Source organism: Apostichopus japonicus, chromosome 17 (genome assembly GCF_037975245.1).
Source record: "Apostichopus japonicus isolate 1M-3 chromosome 17, ASM3797524v1, whole genome shotgun sequence".
NCBI classification, from domain to species: domain Eukaryota; kingdom Metazoa; phylum Echinodermata; class Holothuroidea; order Aspidochirotida; family Stichopodidae; genus Apostichopus; species Apostichopus japonicus.
This window is the reverse complement of record NC_092577.1, coordinates 27095754-27123745: the sequence shown is the minus strand read 5'-3', so window position 1 is coordinate 27123745 and position 27992 is coordinate 27095754. Positions and strand designations below refer to the sequence as shown.

General features: G+C 34.9%; 2 protein-coding genes across 6 annotated transcripts in view; one reads left to right on the top strand and one right to left on the bottom strand.

Moving 5' to 3' along the window:
- LOC139984160 (uncharacterized) overlaps window positions 1-7316 on the top strand; it is a 48304-nt gene extending 40988 nt beyond the window's left edge. For 2 of the 5 annotated variants that reach the window (XM_071997925.1, XM_071997924.1), the window contains exon 21: window positions 9-7316. In XM_071997925.1, the coding sequence (XP_071854026.1) occupies window positions 9-227 (219 nt within the window). In that variant the 3' untranslated portion in view covers window positions 228-7316. The remainder of the gene's footprint in view (window positions 1-8) is intronic. The other 3 variants (XR_011798957.1, XR_011798959.1, XR_011798958.1) reach the window with 3 other exon arrangements.
- Window positions 6217-27942, bottom strand: LOC139984164 (uncharacterized). The gene is made up of 3 exons (XM_071997928.1): window positions 27651-27942; window positions 14394-14958; window positions 6217-8656 (listed from the first exon to the last, which is right to left on the bottom strand). The coding sequence occupies exons 1-3, from the start codon at window positions 27736-27738 to the stop codon at window positions 8236-8238; spliced, it is 1074 nt and encodes a 357-aa protein (XP_071854029.1). The 5' UTR covers window positions 27739-27942; the 3' UTR covers window positions 6217-8235.
- Window positions 27943-27992: the final 50 nt, after the last annotated feature.

Below are 27992 nucleotides of genomic sequence, written 5' to 3'. Positions count from 1 at the left end.
TTTAACAGGTGTTTGGTGAAATGGGAGTTTCTGGAATTGACAAAGATCTAAAAACAGCTTTACAAAATGAAAGCCAAGTCCACAGTAAGCTGGCTGAGTCTACTGAAAGAGTTGATCGTCTGAGACCTAAAACAGTGGGAGGAATCGGCTCTCAGGACTTGTTGAATATTCCCGGCTCTGCTACACCATCAATGGCCGCCTCTCACAACAGTCTCGCTGCTATGTAGAAAAACCAGCCAGAAAGTCTCACATTTTATATCATCTAGAAAAAACTGTAATTGGTTTAGAGCTCACTTAATGTCTCTTATACAATGTTTGTAGTGATGAACACCTGCATCCTAATTGACATGTATAGTTAATTGATGGACAATTGACATGAATCAATCAATATTAATACACATTCAGAATTCCATGTTGTGTTAAATTGAATAGTACTAACATGTTATCTATCTCATTTGTAAGAATGATAAGTAGTTATGAACCATCCTTGCATTAACTTACCTTAGTATTCTTTGTATTTACCAGCCAATTGTACATATCCATATTTCATCCTTTTATTAATCAACCTTAGTATATATGGAACATCGTTATTTGTTCTTACCTACCTTTGTCTTTATGGACCCTTCTGCTCTTTCTTTTATCAACCTTAGTATAAATATAAATCAACATAAGTGTATTTGGACAATCTGTCTGTTTTAATCAATAATATTTATAAATGGTCAAACTGTCTGTCTTATCAGCCTTGATATAATATGAACATTCCGTCCATAATAAACCTTAATATATATGCACAATTCTTCCCTTCCTCTCATCAACCATGGACAATTTGTCCCTTTCTTTTATCAACCTTAGTATATGTGGACAATTTGTCCCTTTCTTTTATCAACCTTGGTATATATGGACAATTTGTCCCTTTCTTAATCACTTTTAGATAATATATGGACATATTTCCATTTTGGATCAACTTTATTTGTAGTTTTTCTTTTATCAACCTTGGTATATATGGACAATTTGTCCCTTTCTTAATCACTTTTAGATAATATATGGACATATTTCCATTTTGGATCAACTTTCTTTGTAGTTTTTCTTTTATCAACCTTAGTATATATGGACAATTTGTCCCTTTCTTAATCACTTTTAGAGAATATATGGACATATTTCCATTTTGGATCAACTTTATTTGTAGTTTATTTTTTTATCAACCTTAGTATAAACAGACAATTTGTCCTTTTTTACTCAACGTTATGTGAATAATTGAATTTGTAATTTGACAGGTTTATATTCCTTTGTACCTGTGAAACAGAGAGTGTCTAACAATATTCCATCCATATAATCTGTCCTCAGTTATTCTTACAATATGTTGCTGTAGTTAATACTCACTTGTAAACTTGAATAATTGTAGAAATGTAATTTTAAGTCTTTCAATAATGTCATGATAATCTGATGAATGTAATTGTAAATACTTCGTAAAATAGAAGAGTTATTAAAAGTTACCTCATGTATTATGATCACCTTGAAACAATTCATGCATTCAGTTATTGTACTATCTATTCTGTTCATTGTCCTGAGGGAGAGAGAGGGCAGACACTCATTGGTTTGAAGTGGTAAATTATTCAACCCTTGTTTGTGGTAGCATTCAGGGACTTAAAAGATTGTTTCTCAACAAAAATGGTTTGTCGTGTAATTTCACAGCCTTGAATATTTGGAAGTACTAGAGACAGACCATCTAGGAAAGTACTTGAGCCATTTTAAATCTGAAAACAATACTTACTACTTTTAATGATTTTGAAGCCATTTTTTATGGTATTCAGCTCCTTTGTACTTGTTATAGATTTTCGTTCGCTAAATGTACACAGTTAATTGATGATACTTGTAGTTTATAGTGTATCCATACATCTTGTATAGGACAATGCAGGAGTACACAGTTAATTGATGATACTTGTATTTTATAGTGTATCCATCAATCTTGTATAGGACAATGCAGGAGTACACAGTTAATTGATGATACTTGTATTTTATAGTGTATCCATACATCTTGTATAGGACAATGCAGGAGTATACAGATTATTGATGATACTTGTATTTTATAGTGTATCCATCAATCTTGTATAGGACAATGCAGGAGTACACAGTTAATTGATGATACTTGTATTTTATAGTGTATCCATACATCTTGTATAGGACAATGCAGGTGTATAATGTTAATTGATGATACTTGTATTTTATAGTGTATCCATTTATCTTGTATAGGACAATGCAGTCCTGAGTTCTAGTCTAATACCATAGTTTAACTGCCATACCATGTATGCCTTCTCCTTCATACTCCTTATATTTAACAAGCTAAATTGTTTCTGCTAAGTTTGAAAGATTTGATGTTTGCCATAATAAGTAACTTCTATTGTAGTAGAACAACCAATTCAATGGACTACCAATCCTAAGATGAGTGGTAATAAAATCTGGGTAGAGTAAAAGTTGAACCAGTAAGACTGCTAGTGAGAGGGTATTGTGTTTCAGTTGGAGGTCTGATGAATGGTACAGACGAAGGCTGTCAAGGTCAGTCCCCCATTCATCAGATTTCATCTTCAGGATCAGTTTTCACTGCTAATAAGTCCTTAAGTATTCCTTAGATCTAGGTAGGGGTAGTTCTTCTAGTATCATCCAATACCATTCTCAGAAGCCACCTCCATTAGAATTATATCGACCAAAGATTCAGTGTAAAACTCAGACCTTTGTGAACTTTGCTGTTTCAGGTTTAATATCAAAACCATTTTATAAGGAAGTAATTAAAATAATGTATGTTTTGTGACTTTATCACAAATAGCATCACAAATAGCATCACAATAGCATCACAAACATTCATCCAAATAACCTTTTGATCTATTCTGTCTTCCAATTAAAGGAATATTCCAGTGACTAGTCGATTCCTGGAAGTTATGTCAAAATCACATCCTCGTAGCATTTTGTGGCAATGATATGAAGTTATCAACTGATAATTTGTCAATGCAATTTACTAGCAACAGCAGAGTAAGTGGATGTGGTTATGGAAATTGATCGATTACATTGGGTTTTTTTAAGTTTATCATTTATCCATAGAGGAAAGTAACACTTTCACAAAAAAAATGGGTGCATTTTTATGAAATTCCAAATAACAGAACATTTTGGATCAACTATATGTGTAGTTTTTTTTATCAACCTTAATATAAACAGACAATTTGTCCTATTTTAATCAACCTTATTTTCAATAATTGAATTTGTAATTTGGCAGGTTTATATTCTTTTGTACCTGTGATAAAGAGAGTGTCTAACAATATTCCATCCAATTAATCCGTCCTCAGTTATACTTATAATATGTTGCTGTACTTACTCACTTAAGTTTAAGAAAGGTAATTTTAAGTCTTTCAATAATGTCATTATAATCTGATGAATGTAATTGTAAATACTTCGTAAAAATAGAAGAGTTATTAAAAGTTACCTCATGTATTATGATCACCTTGAAACAATTCATGCATTCAGTTATTGTACTATCTATTCTGTTGCTGGAGTATGACATGACATACTACCCACTGTGATCCTCTTACTGGGGTATGGGAGGGTTTAACCTCACATAATGGGTTACATTCAATCAACCATATCTCAAATTAAGGACACAATATTGAAGTGGGATCGAATGATGAGTTTTGCATTCTCTCTATCTGTTTTTTCTAGATTGTACTTCTTTGTATTGAAGTTTTAATTCTTACTTCATGTCTGTACTTATCACCAAAGTAAAGTGAAAACTGCCTTGCTTAGTCAATAGTTGGAAACAGAAAACATTGTCACAAAATTAAGACCAGCTTGCAAATAGGTACTAATTAGAACATCAGCAATAGTGTACCTCAATTGACTTATAAAGTGATGTAACACTAGCTATGAAGAGTCTCGCACCTTAAACCAAAACCATATTTTCTGTGTGTTCCAGACATCTGTACCCAGTTTGAAATGCTGCTGTTCTTCATAAAAGTACTGTTCTCTAGCAAATTAAGGAAGCTTCAACTAGACAAAGATGCAAATGTGTTGCAAGTTTTTGAAACTGTTGCCATGTTAACATATGAAGCAATGTTGTCAGGACAAGTTCCATTTTCCTCTTCCTGATTGTGGAGGGAATCTGAATAGGTTAAAGAAGTATTAATCTATTCTTCACTTAATAGGTTAGAGCAGTATTAATCTATTCTTCACTTAATAGGTTAAAGCAGAATTAATCTATTCTTCACTTAATAGGTTAAAGCAGTATTAATCTATTCTTCTTCACTTAATAGGTTAAAGCAGTATTAATCTATTCTTCACTTCATAGCTTAAACACGTCTACATTTCTTATCAGCTATGCTGGACTATGGATGTAGTCACGTCATGGTAGCATGTATTTTCTTCTCTATATTGAGTAAATTTACATGGTAGTTCAAATCATTTTGATTCTTTACTCTTTCCTAACTAAGACATGTCAGTGAGCTGCAAGCATTGTATAACTTTCTTATGGCTTTCATAACACTGAAACTACAGAAGTGTTTAAAACTGTATTCATACTATGTGTTCCAATTACAGTAAGTGGACCTTTTGTCTGTTTCAACATGTTCTCCTACCCCTTGCCCCTATTAGACACTTGTTTGGAAGTGTTTATAACAGGAATGTGACTACATTTCTGATGGATTTAGCTGCCCTCCTTCCTGTGGCCATGGTAACCAATCATCTAATAATCCTCTTTAGATGGCTCCTCTATCCATGGGCATCTGCAGCAATACCCAGAGGGGAGCAACAAACATTGAGTTTCTGAAGAAATAATGGGTTAATTTGATTTACAATTAAAAAAGAATTAACCAGTTAACTTCAAATTTATTTTAAAGCTATGGTGACCAGACATCCCTGATTCCTGCGGACAATCCCCAGTTTTCGTGTACCCGGAAATACCCCCCAATTTGAACAAATGCCTTGATTAATTTCCACTTGTGCCTGTGTGGCCTTTCGTTCATAGAAACATACTCACCTGATATAAAGGCCTTTCAGATCATTAAATATTTCTATATAGCCAGCAGTATTTCACATGGAAATCATCTTTTTGAACCTAGTGATAAGTAAGAAGACTTCAAGATACCTTCAAGTTAATTGACATATTTTTATATCTTGGTCATAAAAAAAACCCTTTCAATATGAGGTGTTTCCATTTTGAACAAATTTTAACATCCTACATAGTGTCATTTTCTAATCCTTGATGGGGGTGGGGTGGGGGGGGGCAGTCAATGTTAACATGTCCCTGGATTTATTGGACACAATATGGTAAAAGTAGCTCAGGATCTGTAGCGTTACAAGATATTCTTTCAGTATCATAGCAAGGCTCAACATGGCCCAGCTGCAGCAATTGAATTGGTCCCTCAACGAGCACCCTTATTCACCCAAGGTCAACTATGGTTTGAGCTTGAGTGAATTTTTGTTATATTTAGCACCTTTAGACACCTAAGAGACTAAATATGGGTACTTGTCAACAAGGCCCCTGAACATACAATATTCATGAACACAAGCAATGCTGAAGCAGCTAGATGTAATTGGTAGAATAATACCACCAAAGTCAAGGAAATGTAGAAACAGAGATAGTTTTGTTCTATGACTCTATCTTCTCTACATATGATGGTGTACAATCAGCCTGATGTACTCATACCTGCTTTAATTGTATCAATTACAGACGGAATGTATGCTCCTGTGTGTATGCTGATTGACTACTGTGTTAACACAGTTAGCCAAACCATGAGTCTGTATATATGGCCATTGGTAAAGCTCAGAAGAGATCCAAATAGACTACACTTTTCTATTCAAACAGTAATATGTCATAAGATTTTATTTATTTGATCCTACTGGATACTTGTCTTATGGATACAGCAGATCAAATGCTGAATACTAAGATCTATTAATAATTAACAAAGATGTATCATTGACTATTTATGGACTATATAGCTTGTGTCATATACAGTTATCAGTATGAATATATTTCATCAGGTCATATTTATGAGGGGAAATTTTAACCAGAGCACAACTTGTTTCTTGATTTACTTCTTCTACTACTTGGATTTTCCAGTAGGGGGGTGGGGAGGGGGAGAGGTGACCCCATTGCAGATGCTGTTTGTTCTATCATGTAAGGTTTAGTCTTCTTCTTTTTCTCAAAGGAAAGAAATAATACAAACAACAGAAGACTTGGTTATAATCTCTTGCCAACTTTATATTTCTCCACAAATGGTTTACTGTATAACCGTATTACCGTATAACATCACTCTTTGGCATTCTAATAAGGCGGCAAATTACATGGCATGTTAAACTCATCACCTCCTCTCCTGCTTGAAACAAGAACTATGACAAAAGATTGATTCAATAACTTGAAATCTCTCTTGATACCACATCATAATTGAGAAACAAAATGCAGGGAAACTTTCTACCATTTTTAAACATAATATAAAATGCATTAAATAAGCCCATAAATACCACAAAAATATGAAATGAATTTCTTAATATCTAGCAACTGTGCAAAACATGACAAATAAATCTGACTTGGAATGATAGCCCATAAGGTGTTACAATAGTACCTGTATATACATAAACATGAAAGCCAGTTTACTCACTCAGCCTCCCTAGTTTCTACTTATTTACAAAAACGGCTGCAATATTTTAAAGTAAAAAATACTTTCTAACATAAAACATTCTCCTGTTCTTTGGAAGTTCAAAATGAAGAATATCATCATTACTCTCTTCATAGAATCAGTCTTTATTATGTACTGTTAATAATTTATGTATTTTGAGTTACTGTTGATCCAATTGCCATTAATCAGCTATGATAGGATAATCTTGGGATATGTACCTTGAAATCAGGACATATCCCCTGATCTTAGGGTATATCCCCTGATCTCAGGGTCTATCCCCTGATCTTAGGATATATCCCCTGATCTCAGGGTCTATCCCCTAATCTTAGGGTGTATCCCCTTATCTTAGGGTGTATCCCCTAATCTTAGGGTGTATCCCTCATCTCTGGGTATACCATCCAAGGCTGTGAGACCATTTTAAGCACTCAGATGAGTTAATTTACAAACTACAAGTTGAATGAAAGTGTGATAGTTTCATGTGATTAACCTTCTCCCATTCATCCCAAGATGTGAGCAAGTCTCATTAATTCAGTAAATTAGGCTATACATTGCACTACCTCTGAGTGGCTAAGAATATTTTCAAGGAAATTTAATATGTACAATTACATCAGGAAAATTATTTTGCACTAATACCACAATTTAAAAAAAACAAAACAGAAATGGCTCTAAAAAGTGCTTCATTTTCACAGTTCTAATCCTACATTGCTTGTCTTTTGTGAGTAAATATACTGTTAGCAGAGCTTACATTGATTACCCTGCCTGGAAGCCGCACTCAATAAGACGAGGCAAAGGAAATAAAAATGCTTATCTTTTTCCTCATTTCAGTAGAACAGAAAAGACCATGCTAATGAAGAGCTGCTTTCTAAACTCTTGAATTGCACTAAAACCCTACTTATATACAAACAAATAAAATAGCTTTATCTTAGATTTCACTATTTGAATTTAAACCAAGAACCATATACCCCAAACGTCAGCAAAGTTATTTTGCGTCATTGCTGCTCTGTGTATGTCTAACACCTTTACAATTGCTGAGGGCCAGGCAGCTGTCTGTCTGCATTGCACACAATACCTCAATGTTATCTACTCTTACAGATTTGCCATGAACATCAATGGCAGGTATTTCTTTACACCGGTGGTGGCTCCTCTCCGCACCCCATCAGTTTCCTTTCCCACCATTTCCCTAAATGAGATGGGACAATTCACCATGCACTAGGCTTTATAATAAAAATGCCTCACTCAAGCCCCTCCTCAATACCCCCATGGATAGAGCTGGATATGCCCTGTGTTATTCGAAACAAGTAAAAATTTACTTGTAATGACTTGCTCATTATTTCTGAGCTTTTTTCCTTTAATTTCATTAACTATTTCCTATACTGCTTGAATGGCTGTTGTGAATACAGCTTTATTCTGCACAAAGAGATAATTTAATTTATGATATTCTTGAACTACCAGGATGTCCGTCCATTTACAAATTGAAACACCTATATACTAACGTCTGGGTACTTGTATTGTGTCCCCAGTGAGTGTTACTGTTGACAAGTATGCAGTAAGTGAATCTGGGTGTAGCTGACTTCAATGCTTAGGGAACTGGTTTCATCGTCTCCTCCATAGGTGGTGGTACTGGGAGGCTTGTAGGTGGTACTGGGAGGCAAGTCGGTGGTACTGGGAGGCTAGTGGGTGGTACTGATGGTATAGTAATAACAGTTTCTTGGCATTCGGGCATGCAACCTCCTTCACCATGAGTCAAGCTATGACGTCTAAGGTCACAGTTGCGTCTAAATTCTTTACCGCAGTTGTTGCAGTTATAGGGTTTGATGTCTGTGTGGGTAAGCAGGTGGGTTTTCAGGTTGCTCCGCTGGTTAAAGGTTCGGCCGCAGGTGGTGCACTTGTGTGGAGATTGCTGAAGGTGCAAGGTCTTATGGACTGCGAGGGTTCGAGCCTGACAGAATCCTTTACCACACTCCGTACATTTAAATGGTTTTTCTTTAGAATGGATATATCTGTAGAAGAGACAGACAAAAACCAACATAAATAATTAATTAATTAATAAATAATTGAGACAAACATAACTATCACATGATTTTAAGTAACTGCTATTTCACTGCACCTCACACGCAATCCTTTACATCCTCCTATTAAGCTAAATTTGCAATAAAAAACAAACTTCAAATGTTTGGTAATCAACCATTAGCTAACTAGTATTGAAATGCATAATGAAGTCCAACAATGATATTTACTCTGTAATAGTGAAAACTATGACAATAAATAACTCCCCAAACAAGAGTCGACATGTCTGGGAAGATTTGAGATACTTATTAAAGTTCAATTACTGAGTACTTGTACCATCATTAACGACATAACAGTACTGATTACTCACTTAAAGCTTCAAATAAACTTTGACCTCAACCATGATCACCATATAGTAGAGCATGGAGGTACAATTACAGAAGGTTTAGGCACAGAGAAGACATGAGATGGATGTGAAAAATCTTGTAAAGCAAACAAGGTCTGTCAATCAAGCTCCAGGTTAAAGAGTGTGGACACCGGAAGCTGCCTATAAGATAAGAGATTGCTCTAACAGATAACATAGGTGTTCAAACCGGTAAATAAACCCAGGGATTAGTCTGATGGTAAACTTTGACAGAAAGGCTTAATAATGACTCACATTTTCAGATGTCTGTCTTGAAATAAAGAAAACACCAAATGAAGATTTAATTGACATCTTTGAGACTGACTGCTAGTTACAGATCACCCTTCGTATTTAACTATGCTCACTGTTCTGTTAATTGTGTAACCTTCACATAACTTCAGGTAACTCAGATAAGAGTCTAAATTGTTTCCACCTTTCATATTGCCCTTCTTAACCCCTAATTAATTAGATCTTTGGCTGATATAATACTCATCACACAAACAATGGCTTTGGCCGGTATTTGAAATGAATTGGTAAATAACCACTTGTTTTGAGGGTAAGCCTACTTTTGATATAGGACACCTGCAATTAAATAAATCTAGTGCCTACCTTCCTTATTAGTTAACTTTTAATACACCTTCAGAGAAATGGAAGATGATCCGTGAAAACTGGCTACTTTAAATAATTAATCATTGCTACCAGTTGATCATGCAGGAAACTCCTGAGTTAGACATTGATGTAGACTAACTACTACATCCTTCAGTTAGACATACAACCACAAAACAGGTCAAATGAAAACTTCCTGCCATCATGAGACTATTCAGGGATCCATGGTAGAAGGGGAAACCCCTGAGGTCATGCAAAGTTCAAAGATACCTCAGTACAATATAATTGAAGAACCTTGGTACAATAGAATTGAGGAACCTCAGTACAATATAACTGGAAACTCGGTACAATATAACTGGAACCTCGGTACAATATAACTGGAGCCTCGGTACAATAAAATAGAGTAACCTTGATACAATAGAATTGAGGAACCTCGGTACAATATAACTGAGGAACCTTGGTACAATATAACTGGAACCTCAGTACAATATAACTGGAAACTTGGTACAATATAACTGGAAACTTGGTACAATATAACTGGAAACTTGGTACAATATAACTGGAAACTCGGTACAATATAACTGGAAACTCGGTACAATATAACTGAGGAACCTCCATACAATATAATAGGGTAACCTTGATACAATAGAATTGAAGAACCTCGGTACAATATAACTAAAGGAACCTTGGTACAATATAACTGGAAACTCGGTACAATATAACTGGAAACTCGGTACAATATAACTGGAAACTTGGTACAATAGAATTGAGGAACCTTGGTACAATATAACTGGAAACTCGGTACAATATAACTGAGGAACCTCCGTACAATATAATAGAGTAACCTTGATACAATAGAATTGAAGAACCTCGGTACAATATAACTAAAGGAACCTCGGTACAATATAACTGGAGCCTCAGTACCCGAGCCGGTTTTCATTATCATTGCCAATTTGCTTTAAAATATTCCTTGTGCGTAGTCTTGTCAATCTGCTTACTTTCTGTTTATATGTTTTGCAAGCTGACAGATAAATCACAATGAAATGTAGTCTGCATGACTAAGGAATTATTTCCATGCTCTGTGACTCCTCTAATCATTTCTAACAATTTTGCAAAGCGGCGAGCAGGTTTGTATTAAAGGTTTCAAGAGAAAAAAAGAAAAAAATCCAAAACAATATGTTGGGAAGGGAAGTTTTGTTCATTTGAGGCAATCATTTGCGTCTTGACATGAATTTATTTGACTTCTTGACATTATTGGATAGACGCTACCAATTTGTATAAAAAATTGAAAGAAATACTGTACTGGTTTGAAACATAATTCAGGTTATTTTTGCTGACACTTAATTTCACATGCAAAGGAAAATATATGTACCCTTCATTGGTCAAGTGGGTTTACCATTTTCAGTATCTTTGTAGCATATTCTAGCAGACTGAAATATGTTGTTAACTGCAAATTGAGTATCGATCTTAAGAAACTTGTCATTGACACCAGCAACATCTGGGAATCCTTGTCTGTGCCAAGTTATCATGAGAAAGAAGATTTTGCAACTAACTATATTGCATAATTAGTATTTTGATATTACGAGATTCCATATTTCTTGAGCAACATATGTTTCGATGGTTCATTGACTGGTTTCATACATGTGCTATATTACTTTATGTGCTATATTTTATGTGCTATACTTTATGTGCTATATTACTTTATGTGCTATATTACTTTAGCATTACTTGAGCATTATTGACAACAATTTTATGTCTTCTCTCTGGGAGGATGAAGTATGCAGAATATTTAAGCATTCTGCTTATATGTGGAATGAGTAATATAGTTATCCTGAGCGCTTATACATCATTTATATGAATGGTGGTACAAATATTTGATAATATGATTTCTGATGTTACACATACTCTACACAGTTAGTAGTTATGGTCAATCAAGGTATTCTGAATATTGTACAGTATAGTCATGTTTCATGACTTATACAGTAGTGAATATACAGTAATATTTTCAGTCATAGACATATAATGAAGGAGGTAGGGTAGAAGTGCATGTTTTACAATAAAGTTCAGCTGTTGTCCAATCCACTAGCAAGATTATTCCTTTAGTTAAATTTCCTGCCCTCATCGTAGGGCAGCTAGAACTACATCAATCACACCAGCCTATACCTGCAACAATTCACAAAGATGCCTAATTGTTGGACTTTACCTCTTGATTTGAAGTTGTAAATTGGCCTACTGTATTCCTATAATATGACTTTATAAGTTGCTGTTATATTTTGACTTGTAACTTGACTTACAACAAACTGAAATGAAATGACTTGTGATTTGACTTAAGAAACCATGACTTGTGATTTGACTTAAGAAACCATGACTTGTGATTTGACTTAAGAAACCATGACTAATTGTGACAAAGAGATGGCATGGTTATACACTGACGGTATCCCTAATATCTTAGTAACCTAAACATTATGACTACTCTGTGAATGAACATCAACAAATTTATGTGTACTGTATGTATCAAAAACCTGTTTCTATTTTACGTGGCTTGAAAATGTTTGTAACCATATTTAACTAGTCATGATGCGTTTCTTTATACAATACTGAATACAATAAAGATTTTTTTACCTTATTACTATATTTATGTAAATTTAAGGGATACTAGTATAATCTCTTCCACACAATCCTCATGTAGTTTGATCTAGCAGGATATATGTTGATATCTGATGAAGTCATTTAGTTGACCGATTTAGCAGATGTTATTTACATTTTATAGATAGAATTTCAGTTTGTCACAATGATTGAAAATCAGTAAAGATAAAACTTCTTGTTTTTCACTACTACCAGAAGCCTCTGCGACCATCGATAGGTCAGGCAACACCCTGCAGTATTAAACACTGTATGAATTATAGGGCTTGAATCAACAAATGAATTGGAAAATTGTAAACTATCAAATCAATTAGATATTTGCTCTTGATGATAAAATGGAAGATATTGGGGCTGTTTGTGGTTGGATGGGAGGAATCGTGTGAAAGATAAGATCACCTCAGCCTCTTTGATTGACAGATTAGTAAAGACTACTGTCCATAAACCAAGACTGTCAAGAAACAATCAACTTTGACCCAAATGTAACAGGTCTGCAGCACGTTTATTCGTTCTCTAGCTCTTTAAGATACAAATCCTGGAATTGTTGATGAACTAAAGACAAACTTATACCATCACACAACCAATCTACTAACAATCAATTTGTGAATATATATTTCAACTTTGAATATGATTTAGGAAACATCAAGGTCACTATTGTTTTCTTAACAAAGGCAGGAATTTCAACTATGTTTCTTATAACAAAACAGATGTCTTTTTGTGTACTTTTGTAATATCATTACACATCTAGAGTTAGGATTAACCAATTAATCAATACTGTGATACCTAGGGGCTGGGCCGGAGGAAAGAGGCATATTCAAAAACTGTTCACAAGTAGCATTGATTATTACCTTCCATATGACTATATATAGAACTTAAGTTGTAAGCTGCTGAACTAGACATAATTTCCACACTAGTTTATAGCAGTGGGGAGCGTTATAGTGTAGAAGAGCGTGAATCATATCCAGGCTCCTGTGTGGTAGTAAACATGCAATCGCCATTAATTTATAGCATTTCAGACAGTCTGGTACTCCCTCTGTAATGGGGGAAGGATGATAGAACAAAGCCAGAAATCTGTCACTAAACCTGATGTACCCACTGCTACTGTTCTTATCTATATAGCTGTTTTACAACCATGCTTTCATCACCTCTCCAATCTATGGTTTGACTTTCTCTAAACACTGTAAACCTGAATGGTGGTCCCTTCCATGCAACCCTCTCTGCCTGGTGGTGTCCCAGCTACCATGGGTATACCACTCAAGAGATTTATGCCTGCCAAAACATAACCTGGCCAGTGTGTCACAGGATCTTAAAGGGTAAACTAAAGACAAACTTCTGAAAGGATTAACATGATTTTGTTTAGATAGCTAAAGGAAGGAAATATAAATTTACAGTTGAGTTGATAGATCTAAGAATGTTTGATAAATACTTTGCAGAAAACAGGATTTTACAGTCAAAAGAAGACAAGGTTGTTCACCACATTGTTTAACATATAGCAAAACTCATAACAAACAATCATTAGAGCAGTGAGCTAACTGATAAAAGCTGGAAAACAGCTGCATCAATGTACCAAGATGACAAATGAATTGATTCCACACTGAGAGCTTTAAGAAATCATTACATGATACCTTTACATGGATAATTAGTACATTTAAGTAATAATTCGACTGTTGTGTTGAATCTTCAACATTAACAGAGCTCCGATCTTTCTAGGTCTTGAGAAAATTGCTACAATAAACTTAAAACCACTGAAAAACATGATTTACAGCCCTTCACTTGAATTTGGTTAAACAATGTCCAAAGTTCGCTGACCATGCATAGTATCGTCATACAGGATTGCTATGCAACCTTTACTTGCAATGTAGTTAGTTATATACAACAACATACAATACACACTGAATCTGACAACTGACAGAAGGAAGTGATAAACTCTACTTATCTGAGTTTGACTATAATCAGGAGATTATAAAGAAGCTAGCTAATCCCTTCTTCTGTATTTTCATGTTCATTGCCTACTTTCATTGTCTTTTTTGCATATTAATATTCTTGGTCCAGCAGATTAATAGAATATTTGTGTAACTTACTTGTGGTCACGGAGATGATCTTGTCTCCTGAAGGCCTTGTGACAGATGTCACAGCTGTATGGACGCTCATCGGTATGGGTTCTCTCGTGGATGAGGAGGTTATACGATTTCGTGAAGTGACGGCCACAGAAACGGCAAATAAATTCTTTCTTAGTGCGGGACGGTCCTCTCCCCTTTTTCCTTTCTGGAGGTTGGGAGGGGAAGGTTAGACCTGTAAGTTTGGTGGTCTTGTCAGAGCTGCATGGCCTGGTGGCTGACATGGCGATGTTGGCGTAATCAAATTTAGGGGCCTTCTCCACCAACTTTCCATTCACACGTCCAGTAGCAAATTGAGGAGGAGATAAGAAAGGGCTGTTGAAGCTTTGCACTAGTTGTGCCCATCCAAGGCTTTGGGCCCATGCCGATGGAGAAATGGGTATGATAGGGTAGCCAGTTTCCAGTAACTTCTGTCGTGGTGAACCACATGGCAGTGGTGCTAGATGAATTGGAGTTGGTTGTAACGGTGAAAGACGGTGACTATTACTGGATGCTGAAGCAACTGCAGCATTCTTGTTTCTTTTGGGATCTGCAATAAATTGAACAAAACCATTTGTATATATTATTAAAAATCACCTAAAATTAACTAAAAAGTGCATCAAATTATTAATTATTCTTGTCATTTGCCAGATTTATTAACATCTATGTAATATGTGTCCATTCTTAGTAGCAACTCAGATCTAGGGCTAGGTATGTAACGATCTCTTACGGACACATATCAGCTGATGAATTTACTGCAAAGTGCAACACTGTACCATTGACAGTGGTACATGCAGTGTCCTAGCTGTAGCTCACAAGATATATATTTAAACAGCCTTTTTTTTTCTTCAAGAAGCAGTCAACCATTTGGTCAGGTAGAGGTCCCAGGGTCAGGCTATCTTAACAGTCTAGCCCACCTGATATAGTACAAATAATCATGTTTTTATTTTGGTGGCTATGCTAGGCTATAAGATAACTGATCCACTATTAAGGGTTTTATTTTATATCTGATACAGCAAGATATACTTAGGTGGTCTCCGCCACTCAACTGACATTTAATCACTGGCTGATCAATGATGAACCAAAGTTAAAATTACACCAAAATCTAACAATTATTGAGCTCTTTACAGGCTTTTCATCAAACAGCCATTATCACAGAAAACTTAAAATATTGCTTGTACTCTGACTTTTCAGATCTTCTTGAAACACTCTCCGATCCAATTCATCAAGAAAATTTCAGTGAACCTGATAAAAATACCTTTTACTGACACCTACACGCACCAAATGCAAACACTTTAATGACGCAGAACAACACAATGGGCTGCTTCATTGGATCTTTGGTAATAGCAGGCACAACAAAGCTGTTCTGCAGGTAACCAGGGGAGTAGGAGAGAATCTGACCAGATATAGAAGCGGCTTACATGCTTTGATGTTTGTGTTTAGGCCCCATCATGCAAAATCAATTTTGGTTGGCGACTGAGCTGCTAGGTACATAAGACATATGTCTGCCCTGCACCATCATTGTGGTGGACGATTGTCAACAGTGATGAATGTAGAGGTGCTAGCTATGTGTATAGGTTACAAATCTAATGATCTAATCCTAGCTAGTCACTTTTAGCTATACAGAATCCTCAGTTATAGCTATGTACTGTATAGGTTACAAATCTAATGATCTAATCCTAGCTAGTCACTTTTAGCTATACAGAATCCTCAGTTATAGCTATGTACTGTATAGGTTACAAATCTAATGATCTAATCCTAGCTAGTCACTTTTAGCTATACAGAATCCTCAGTTATAGCTATGTGTATAGGTTACAAATCTAATGATCTAATCCTAGCTAGTCACTTTTAGCTATACAGAATCCTCAGTTATAGCTATGTACTGTATAGGTTACAAATCTAATGATCTAATCCTAGCTAGTCACTTTTAGCTATACAGAATCCTCAGTTATAGCTATGTACTGTATAGGTTACAAATCTAATGATCTAATCCTAGCTAGTCACTTTTAGCTATACAGAATCCTCAGTTATAGCTATGTACTGTATAGGTTACAAATCTAATGATCTAATCCTAGCTAGTCACTTTCAGCTATACAGAATCCTCAGTTATAGCTATGTACTGTATAGGTTACAAATCTAATGATCTAATCCTAGCTAGTCACTTTCAGCTATACAGAATCCTCAGTCATAGCTATGTGAATATGTTACAAATCTAATGATCTAATCCTAGCTAGTCACTTTTAGCTATACAGAATCCTCAGTTATAGCTATGTACTGTATAGGTTACAAATCTAATGATCTAATCCTAGCTAGTCACTTTTAGCTATACAGAATCCTCAGTCATAGCTATGTGAATATGTTACAAATCTAATGATCTAATCCTAGCTAGTCACTTTTAGCTATACAGAATCCTCAGTTATAGCTATGTACTGTATAGGTTACAAATCTAATGATCTAATCCTAGCTAGTCACTTTTAGCTATACAGAATCCTCAGTTATAGCTATGTACTGTATAGGTTACAAATCTAATGATCTAATCCTAGCTAGTCACTTTCAGCTATACAGAATCCTCAGTTATAGCTATGTACTGTATAGGTTACAAATCTAATGATCTAATCCTAACTAGTCACTTTTAGCTATACAGAATCCTCAGTTGTAGCTATGTACTGTATAGGTTACAAATCTAATGATCTAATCCTAGCTAGTCACTTTTAGCTATACAGAATCCTCAGTTATAGCTATGTACTGTATAGGTTACAAATCTAATGATCTAATCCTAGCTAGTCACTTTTAGCTATACAGAATCCTCAGTTATAGCTATGTACTGTATAGGTTACAAATCTAATGATCTAATCCTAGCTAGTCACTTTTAGCTATACAGAATCCTCAGTTATAGCTATGTACTGTATAGGTTACAAATCTAATGATCTAATCCTAACTCTTGTTCCACTGTCAGTGAAATTTAGTCAGTCTAATCTTTACAATATGTAGACATCTCTCAACAATACTCAGTGTGTGTACAGCCAACTATCAATATTATTGATACAAACTAGAAACTTTACAACAGTGAAGCATGTCCTAAATATGTTACTGACATAAATAGTAAAACAGAAGTAAAAATAAACCAGTGAATCTCCCAAGAGTGAACTTGTCTTGTTGATGTACAGGAAGAGCTGAGAGTTGATGAATACATCATAATTAACTCAGGCAACCATTAAACATAAAAAAACCACTCTTTACTAACATGTAAACTCTACCTTGTTTTGAAAACGTGCTGAATTCCTAGATTTCGGAAGGCATCCTTACCACCTTTGACCTAAACTATGGCTCTAATCGTATCCTGACACCATAAACATCATTAAATGGATCACTGCACATGCTGACTGCTAGCTTCTGCACATGCTGACTGCTAGCGTCATCATTTAAGAACTTATCATTTCAGCTTGTCATAGCTCTTTTCCTTTGTTCACATTTTTTTCTTTGGTAATAAAATGAACTATAAAATTTTGCTCCTTTTCAGACAATTTAGGATTTCCAAATTTAAAAATACCATTTTGGGTTTTGAAACTGGAGTGTCCATATATGCAATTTTACAAGGATGGATTCCACCTTTGAAAGTGGTTTTGCGGCTCTTGAATTAATACAACTTTAAATCATAGAAACAGATATAGTGATCTGAAATGTCCTGCATAACTATCAAATACCTTCCAGAAACAAACTCATCATATTGTCTAAGAATTCAACTTCAGCCAGGACTATCACTCAACATAGCCTTGTTGAGCTTAAAACATGGAAAAGGAGGAGCTAACAAAATTTCAATGTTTTATAGATGCATAGGCCCAGAGTCAAAAAAAATGTGATGGTTGAAATTAATGTTCTTTTGGGGAGAGAGGGGGGGGGGGTATTTTACAAGGTTTAGTTACTATTTCTCTTAAATTAGTAAACCATTAACAAAATTGTTAAAATGCTGTTAGCTGGATGTGTCATTTTCCTCCAGCTGATATGATATTTGAAATAAGACAAATTTGTTGTTTTTGCAAATTATGTGACCATGGTGTCATTCCTAGTTCAAACTATTGATTTGAGGATATACCTCTCTCCCAATTATGTAGCAGCTAATGCTAGGCATCTGTATTAGAATGACTTGGGTTCATAGCAGAAATTCATCATTAACAGTTAATACTGTCTTTGCTTGACATTTTCAACTTGAGTTTTTATCGCTGTCTGAGGTTCAGATATTAAGATGCAACTCCAAAGAACAAATTCACCAGTATCGCACACCCACTCCGGTCTAATAATACAAATAGATGTTTGCAGTGGCTTTAGGTCACATCTTATGTGTGTCTAAACCATGGTAGCTTAAAATCTTTTCAAGCCTCCACTGAGCTCCCTAATATGAAATAATTATTTTCACTCTGGAAAAATGTTTATCCAACTGTGCAGGGTTACCTTGATACTACTGTATCCTGATTCAGAGCACTGACGGAAAGACAAACTTTGTTACCGGGGGAACAACCCTGGTGTAGCGCATCAGCAAAGAGAATCTCAAAATGGGAGGTGGCAGGAGACAGACATGGATAAAGAGAAGTACCTCGGGCACCCTGCATGGACACGGCTGGAAGCAACCACTTCTCATGGTGGTATTATTTTTCCCTCATGACTTCTGTTGGTCTTGCTTGTTAGTTTAAGTAATAGAATGGAAGCATTCACTGATACCCAACAAATTAAATCCAATTATATGCTACCAAGTGAACAGCTGGATGACAAAAGTGTTTGCAAGTCCAAGTGTCAACACTGTGTGTGGTTGAGCATTTAAACAGGGTCCCTCTGAATAATGTGGTATAAGCCAAAACCAAGTAACAATTTTCTATCTCTAATAGCAGAATATGTGCATGAAATACAGTGAAACATGAAAAGGTAACTAAAACACACTTAATCAGTGTGGAGTAGTATGAACTGAAGTGATCCCATTCCACCATTACCACTGTGCTATGTCCCTCCCCCCCCCACCTGCCCCCCTTCTCCTAACACTTGTTCCTCTCCCCCCATGGCTACTACCAACTTGAACGAAACAATAGCCATATTGCAGGCCATAATATATAGATAGTCTAATAGATATAAACTGTTCCCATCAGCATTACTTTGCTTCACCAACATTATCAGCTTTTTTTTTCAGTGACTTGGCATTTTGCTGCATTATTCAAAATAATTCATAGAATAAAAAATAATGGTATCTTTCACAGGACCTGACAATAAAATACTACCAGCCCAATCAATTATACATCAATGTACTGGAACAGTTTGCATAGTGGATTATTTTTGCTTTTTATTTTCACTTCTTGGTGAGACTTGGATTTTAAGGTTACTTATTAAGTTGATACAGTCAATAAAATATTAGTGTAATGCAGAATGCTACTTTAAGTGCAGGTAATCAATTTGTTCAAGTTCATTGTCCTGACATCTCTTCATTTGAGCTATTTAGTAATTGTGGTATATGATCTTAACTAAATGAATTTTATTGTCAGTGGTGTATAGGTATACTTGAATTAAGATGCATCCTTTTGGGCAACAGCAGCTGTGATCTGTGCTAACCCTCTGTGGTGTCAAAACCATCACTTCATAACCAAGATTCAAAACGACATCTTACATGCAGTTCCTGTTTACCACACACGAAGATCTTTCTGCTTCAAGACTTAAAAATACAATTTAATGGTTTGTGAATTTTAGGATCCAGGGGTTCCACAAACATAAAAAGTTTGAAAATATGATTACAAAGCAGAGTATAGTGCAGTAAAACATAACGTCTGTAATGATTGTTGGACTTACAATCTCTTGGCCTTTTGTTCTAAGATGAGATTCTGAATGAGGTATTGTAGGAACCCAGTCAATTCCATTTGATACCATGAGGGAAGCTAAAACTCTAACCTATAACTACCTGGCTTGGCAAGAAACTCAACACCAACCCAACCAGCAAATCTACCAGCACCGGTTTAAGGTTCAATTCTCATAACCCTACTACAAAAAGTTCTATTTGTCTAGTATTTCCTGTTTCTAATAATTTGTATGAGATATAACATTCTGTGACATATAAAGGGGCTGAAAAACACAAATCAGCACAAAAAAAAAACTATGATAACACTGAAAAGGGCACACTATTACATCAGCCAAATTAATAAGAAATAAATAAGAATATTTAAGTACAATTTAAAGTCCAAGTAGATTTATATAGTTAGAACACGAATCTAATTCATAATAAGTCTTTTGTTAAAAAAATAACTATCCTATTGGTTTTAAGTTCCAAAGGGACACAAAGGGATACATAGAATACAAAATTGCATATACCATCATAAAATATCAACACAAAAGACGTAGAGAAAACAAAAAGTCATAAATTGTAAAGATTTGGTGCAAACAAGAACAATATCAGCAGATATGATTACTGGTAATAAATGGTTAATCTTGGAGCAGGGAAAGCTAGAGGAAGTGTAGTACACACTATTTGTACTGTAGATGCATGACAATTATTTCAGGGACTATGTGTACTGTAGATGCATGACAGTTATTTCAGGGACTATGTGTACTGTAGATGCATGACAGTTATTTCAGGGTCTATGTGTACTGTAGATGCATGACAGTTATTTCAGGGACTATGTGTACTGTAGATGCATGACAGTTATTTCAGGGACTATGTGTACTGTAGATGAATGACAGTTATTTCAGGGACTATGTGTACTGTAGATGCATGACAGTTATTTCAGGGACTATGTGTACTGTAGATGCATGACAGTTATTTCAGGGACTATGTGTACTGTAGATGCATGACAGTTATTTCAGGGTCTATGTGTACTGTAGATGCATGACAGTTATTTCAGGGACTATGTGTACTGTAGATGCATGACAGTTATTTCAGGGACTATGTGTACTGTAGATGCATGACAGTTATTTCAGGGACTATGTGTACTGTAGATGCATGACAGTTATTTCAGGGTCTATGTGTACTGTAGATGCATGACAGTTATTTCAGGGACTATGTGTACTGTAGATGCATGACAGTTATTTCAGGGACTATGTGTACTGTAGATGAATGACAGTTATTTCAGGGACTATGTGTACTGTAGATGCATGACAGTTATTTCAGGGACTATGTGTACTGTAGATGCATGACAGTTATTTCAGGGACTATGTGTACTGTAGATGCATGACAGTTATTTCAGGGACTATGTGTACTGTAGATGCATGACAGTTATTTCAGGGACTATGTGTACTGTAGATGCATGACAGTTATTTCAGGGACTATGTGTACTGTAGATGCATGACAGTTATTTCAGGGACTATGTGTACTGTAGATGCATGACAGTTATTTCAGGGACTATGTGTACTGTAGATGCATGACAGTTATTTCAGGGTCTATTTGTACTGTAGATGCATGACAGTTATTTCAGGGACTATGTGTACTGTAGATGCATGACAGTTATTTCAGGGACTATGTGTACTGTAGATGCATGACAGTTATTTCAGGGACTATGTGTACTGTAGATGCATGACATTTATTTCAGGGGCTATGTGTACTTTAGATGCATGACAGTCAGGGACTATGTGTACTGTAGATGCATGACAGTTACTTCAGGGACTATGTGTACTGTAGATGCATGACAGTTATTTCAGGGACTATGTGTACTGTAGATGCATGACAGTTATTTCAGGGACTATGTGTACTGTAGATGCATGACATTTATTTCAGGGACTATGTGTACTGTAGATGCATGACAGTTATTTCAGGGACTATGTGTACTGTAGATGCATGACAGTTCTTTCAGGGACTATGTGTACTGTAGATGCATGACAGTTATTTCAGGGACTATGTGTACTGTAGATGCATGACAGTTATTTCAGGGACTATGTGTACTGTAGATGCATGACAGTTATTTCAGGGACTATGAAAATTCACAATTTAATCAACTTGTTATAAAACGCCAGCGCTTAAAAATTGACTGGCTAGAAGTCAAGTTTTCCCTAAATTATAACGAGCATTCATTACTGTACAGGCTTTAGATAATTACAGCCCGATAATATTTGCTGATAATATATAGCAGTAATACAGGGCTTACGTCAGATACAGGAATCATGCCAATTCTTTGACTGACAATTCTTAACTGACCTATCATGTGCTCAAGGTACAGGAATCATGACAATTTCTAATGTCTACTGGCACCAAATTGCCAGTGCCTTTACTGTCTACTGGCAAACAGCTAATTCCAGTGGCATTTAGCCAGTAAAAAGTCAGAATTTTGAGAAATGGCTTTATATCTGAGGCCAATTAATTACTTAACGAAGGTAGGGTGTAATTTCCTTTTATAATATTAAAATAATATATACAGGAAAGTTGGAATTTGAAATACAGAGAACCTTGACAGTAATGCATGGATCACATTTCAAGGATAAATCAACAAGAAATTTAGAAAAAGAAATTAAAGTTTACAGAACATCTGATGATACAGGGACCACTAACAGCGATCCCAGAATAAGGGTAGGTTTGCCGTGTCAAAATAGGTTACATTCAGCCAAGCAGATCTCAAGATAGGAACAAGATGGTGGTTTCAACTAACAATGTGGAATAATTTTCTCTTTCAGATATAATTGTTACAGTGAGTGCCAATAGAATATCCCTTTGAAAACAGAATCGTAAGAAAATGTTCCGTTCCACTTGGTGACACTCTCCACATACAGCTTCTCAATAAGTGAGTTTTTCTGAAGGTAGTTTCTGTTGCAAGTAATTCAATGTTTCATTGAGGTTCTTTTAACGTAACTTACTCTAAATGGGTTGGTTGACATTCCATGAACTTGCAGTAAACAAATACATCAAGGGGGCCATGTTGATGTCAAAACAATATTGTTTGACTCATAGAACTACCACCAGCTTAAATGTAACATACCATCATTAATAGATAATTAACAAAGAAGCATATGCAAAGAACAAAATGTAATTCCATTGTTGTTTAGTAGTAAGCTAAGTACTTATTCGGATACATTTCAAATAAAGAAGATCAATTTCACTTATTTAAAACCAAAATTTCATGAAGAGTGAACCTTCTAGTATAAATGATAATAATGGGAGGTTGTTGAGATGGACTATATCTAAATTAGGAGGAATTCTACAGGAACCATCTTATTCAAATTGAGATAAATGCTAAAAGACTTCACAGTGTATTTAACAACAGCAGTATATATACATGCAACACTTCAAATATTTTAGCATACTGAGTAACTTAAAATTCTGATAGATAATCCTTGCTACTGGTCAGGAAAAAATCATTGATCTTGAAATTAATGTCAATATTTATGGGAAAGGAAATGACAATTTTCACTGACAATTTACTTTAAAAGTCAATCAGGAGACATACCGCCATTAGCCGCCTCCACATTTTATCTCTTTTGCATAATATCAGCACAAAAATGCAACATTCACTTCCCACCATACTCAGCAGTGCTTACTGTGATATCATTATAGCTATCATTAACACAAGGCAGTTGCAGATTTAGTACTGCTGAAAAATTTAAGTCAACTAAAGTCAATTATTAACTGAACATTCAAAAATGATGGATTGTTGATTCATATAAATTTATGCTAAAATAAATTAAAGTATGACAAACTATTTTATCAGCCAGACAATGCTATCTGGAATGATGTTTGCTGCTTCACAGATAATGCAGACATCTATGAAGAAATCAAAACACACCTTTAGGCTTTGAACTATTTCAAATATGTTATACTGCTGCTGTTTAATTGAAGTTCTAATTTGTTTTATTCTCTTAGTAAGAATAAACAATGTTAACAGCATAATGCTGTCTTGTGTCTGAAATTTTTGAAATTAAAAACTACTGTATGACACAGCTTAAATCTGGCTTTCTTTGAAGTATCAACACAAAATACTTGCATATATGGAATTAAAAGTAATTGACCAGTAGCAAATTATCTATCAAATTGTTGATATTTTATCATTTTTCTTGTTTGCTAATTTGGAATTTGAAGTAACTCATAAGAACAGCTCAGTGGCAATTTCCTCAAAAAATATTTAATGTGTGGTATGTATAGATATTAGTCTAGATAAGAATTACTGGAAACATTAACAGCTTAATTTTCACAAACATATCTCCCCCCCCCCCCACCCAAAGAAAAAATGGGAAAAAAAGGAAATAACTTCACATATAAGCAATCATGTCAGATAAGGAACTTTGGGTAAAGACCACTTAAAATATTTTATAAAATTCAACTTTATTTGGTACATTGATTTCATTACAGTATTACCTTCAAAATTCATCTTGTTGATCTGTTCATTGGCATACATTTTTAAATTTCTTACACATTTTTAATGACTATTGCAAACATTTTCCAATGAGTTTAACAATATATGTGGGGGGAAATAAAATTTGGCTTACGGCTCATCATTTTCTGATCAACATTTATAAAGTAACAAAAGTTCCATTCCAGTACTACAGGTGAAGACAAAAGAATTGAGTTTTTTTATTCAATAAGGAATGAATAATTCCTTTCTGTAATTAGCTCTATTGCATTTATTTGATTGGCCGAATGTAGAAAACAATTACCAAAAATTAGCTCATCGTCAAATTGGTTAAAATAAATGAACTTTGAATTAAAATCATGTCTCCAGATAAACTGATCACACCTTGTGACGTAATAGCTTAAGCCAGATGAACAGACGGGACACATCCTTTACCATCAAAGAACAAAAGAAGCACAGGTAAAATTGTTTTTGTAATGGTTTTTAATTGACCCCATAAATGAATTAGGCCCATCCTTGAGGAACTAACCAATGTTGACCAGAAAACAAGGGCTGGAAGAGATCAACCGTGATGGAAGGGGACTTTCCTAATAAACTCCAATTTCCCCTTCCTCAATCTCAAAAAAATAGAAAACAAAATTACCACAGCTGGCTAAACTGTGTGAACATTGACATGTTGAAAGAAAGAATGAAGGGTCCTAGCATAGACAATGATATTTTTGTGGTAGCTTATGTACTAATTCTGACAAAGTGGACTGTAATAAATGTATAACCAGTAGTCATGAGAGATATTTTATGGATTTAATCAATATAAACCAGTAGTCATGAGAGATATTTTATGGATTCAATCAATATAAACCAGTAGCCCTGAGAGATATTTTATGGATTTAATAAATAAAAACCATTATTCCTGAGAGATACTTTATAGATTTAATAAATATAAACCAGTAGTCCTGAAAGATATTTTATGGATAAATGTTTCTCTTTCTCACTCTGTATTTTGGGTGTGTGTACAGGAATTATTAAAAGTGATTTGAAAATAAATAGTGATAACATTCACTTTTTCTTTTCAGTATCATCCAATAACCTTTGTATTCAAGTTTGTAAGAAAATATTTTCTTATTATTTTTACTTTATTCTTTACTAAATCTTTCTAACAACATCAGGAAATTAAATCAGTTTTAACCTGTAACATTTGTAATAAAATCATTGCAAATTAGTAGTTCAGTTTCCAAACTGATATTTTTAGTACATTAAAATGGCAAGTTTATGTCAAACTAACAAGGAATTAATCATATTTGAAAGTCTTTTAATTTATCTGCCTTTCTGCAAAATCGATTGTAAACTCAGAAATTAAACTGTTGATATTTTTCTCTAGCAACAATCAGCAATGTCAAAAATATGATAGGACATTTAAAGATTTGATAATTATTTGGTGTCCATACTACCATGGTTTATAGAAGAAGCAATGTCAGATCTTTCACTGGATAATTGTAAAATCCTAGTATTATAACTTTAATATCCTTTTCAACAATTTAGTGAATTCAAATCCACAAAACTATGGAACCTGATGTACAGGGGTGTTTTGCCATGCCATTTAGTTAGAGATTGGACACAGGAAGAAAGTTACACATTTTGTTCTTAAAATTGTCAAGCTTTCCCACAAACCAAAAAGGTATGAAAAATGTTGTTGCTGATAACTAAAGTCTCACTAAAATAAGTTTTAAGAAGAGTGGTTATGGTCTGTTGATAACATTTCACAGCACATCCCTGAGCATATGTTCAGTTTTCAAATTCAAAACTGTTTTTTGCCTAATTCAACACTGTGACAGTAAGCTGTTGTGAATATGCAGAAGATGCCATGCAGTTCAGCCAGGCAGCTCCCTTGAGCTATGCTTGCAAAACATGCTGGTATGAAAACATGCCAAGCAATCATAAAACTTAATACCAAAATAGACCATAACCTTTAGAGGAAGAGTTCTGAATTTTAGAGTATTGTAGGTACTTTAATGAATCAAGTTTATACTAATCATTTATTTAATACAATGATTGAAATTTAATAGTATTAAAATATACACTCTTTAGGACTTAGAACAGAGGAAAAAATGCATCTGTGTTGCAGTTCAATTATTTATGTATCAACAAGTCCATTGCCCTAAATTATTACATGAAATGCTGAAATGTCCTCATTTCTACAACAATTCTTTTCATAGTTCTCTCAACCCAAGAATAAAAATGTGTGCGATTAAGACAGTGATTCTGCAAAACCTTCAACGATTATAACAAAATTAACATTAACAAAATATTGGCCTTTATAAGTGAGGAATGCTTATATTTGGGGAATTTATTAATAAACATATTTATTTGTTAATAATAGATTGGTTGTAATTAAAAGCAGGAATACTACTATCAGCCAAACAATAAATTAGTGTTTTTAATATTTCCAGTCAGGGCATACCATGTGTTGAGGAAAGCACAATATAACACAGAAGCAATTCACAGACAAGGAGTGGTGCAGTAATATGAAAGAGATGGAACAGCAGCCCTATATAATTCCTGACAACCCCCTCCTCCCACCTGACCCCACCCCCCCCCCCCACAAAAATGAAAACAACAAAAAAATACAAAGATGCACGCAATGTAATTTCAAAGAGTTCTCAAACCCAATCAAACTGGAAACATTTTAAGTTAATTTACAAAACAGAGATTAATATAAAAGCTACTGAACTTTCCTTGGGAAGAACACACTGTAAATTTAACCCATTGCTCCAACTTTGTGCAACAAACAAGATACTGTTTTTACTATGAGGTAAATTCTGTTTTTTTTTGGGGGGGGGGGAGGGGGGGCTTTTTATTCAGAGGATTGCACATACCCAGTATTTCTGCTTCCTTCTATCATTTTTCTATATTAAGAACTAAAATTAAAAATTAAAAGTCTTACCAGCATTCCATAACAAAAAATTAGGATCCCTGCAAGCTGCCATGTACATATGCCAACTGTAATATAAGGACAGTGGTGTGGCCTCCATACTGTTAGGGAACAATTTGGTTCTTCTACTAAATGTTTAAAGTATTCTGTTGAAACAAGCCGGCTTCTTGTACAACCATTTAGAATGACAAGGTGCACTCTGGTAGGCTGAATATAAACCACATTGAGGAAACCAAAGAGACTGTGCAGTCAACAGTTCTAATCTGTGACGACATTCAACTCATTAAAATGTGAGCAGCCAGTCAGTATATGTAAATGAGTAAACTTCAAGCCAGTTGGCTGAGTGTGAGAGCT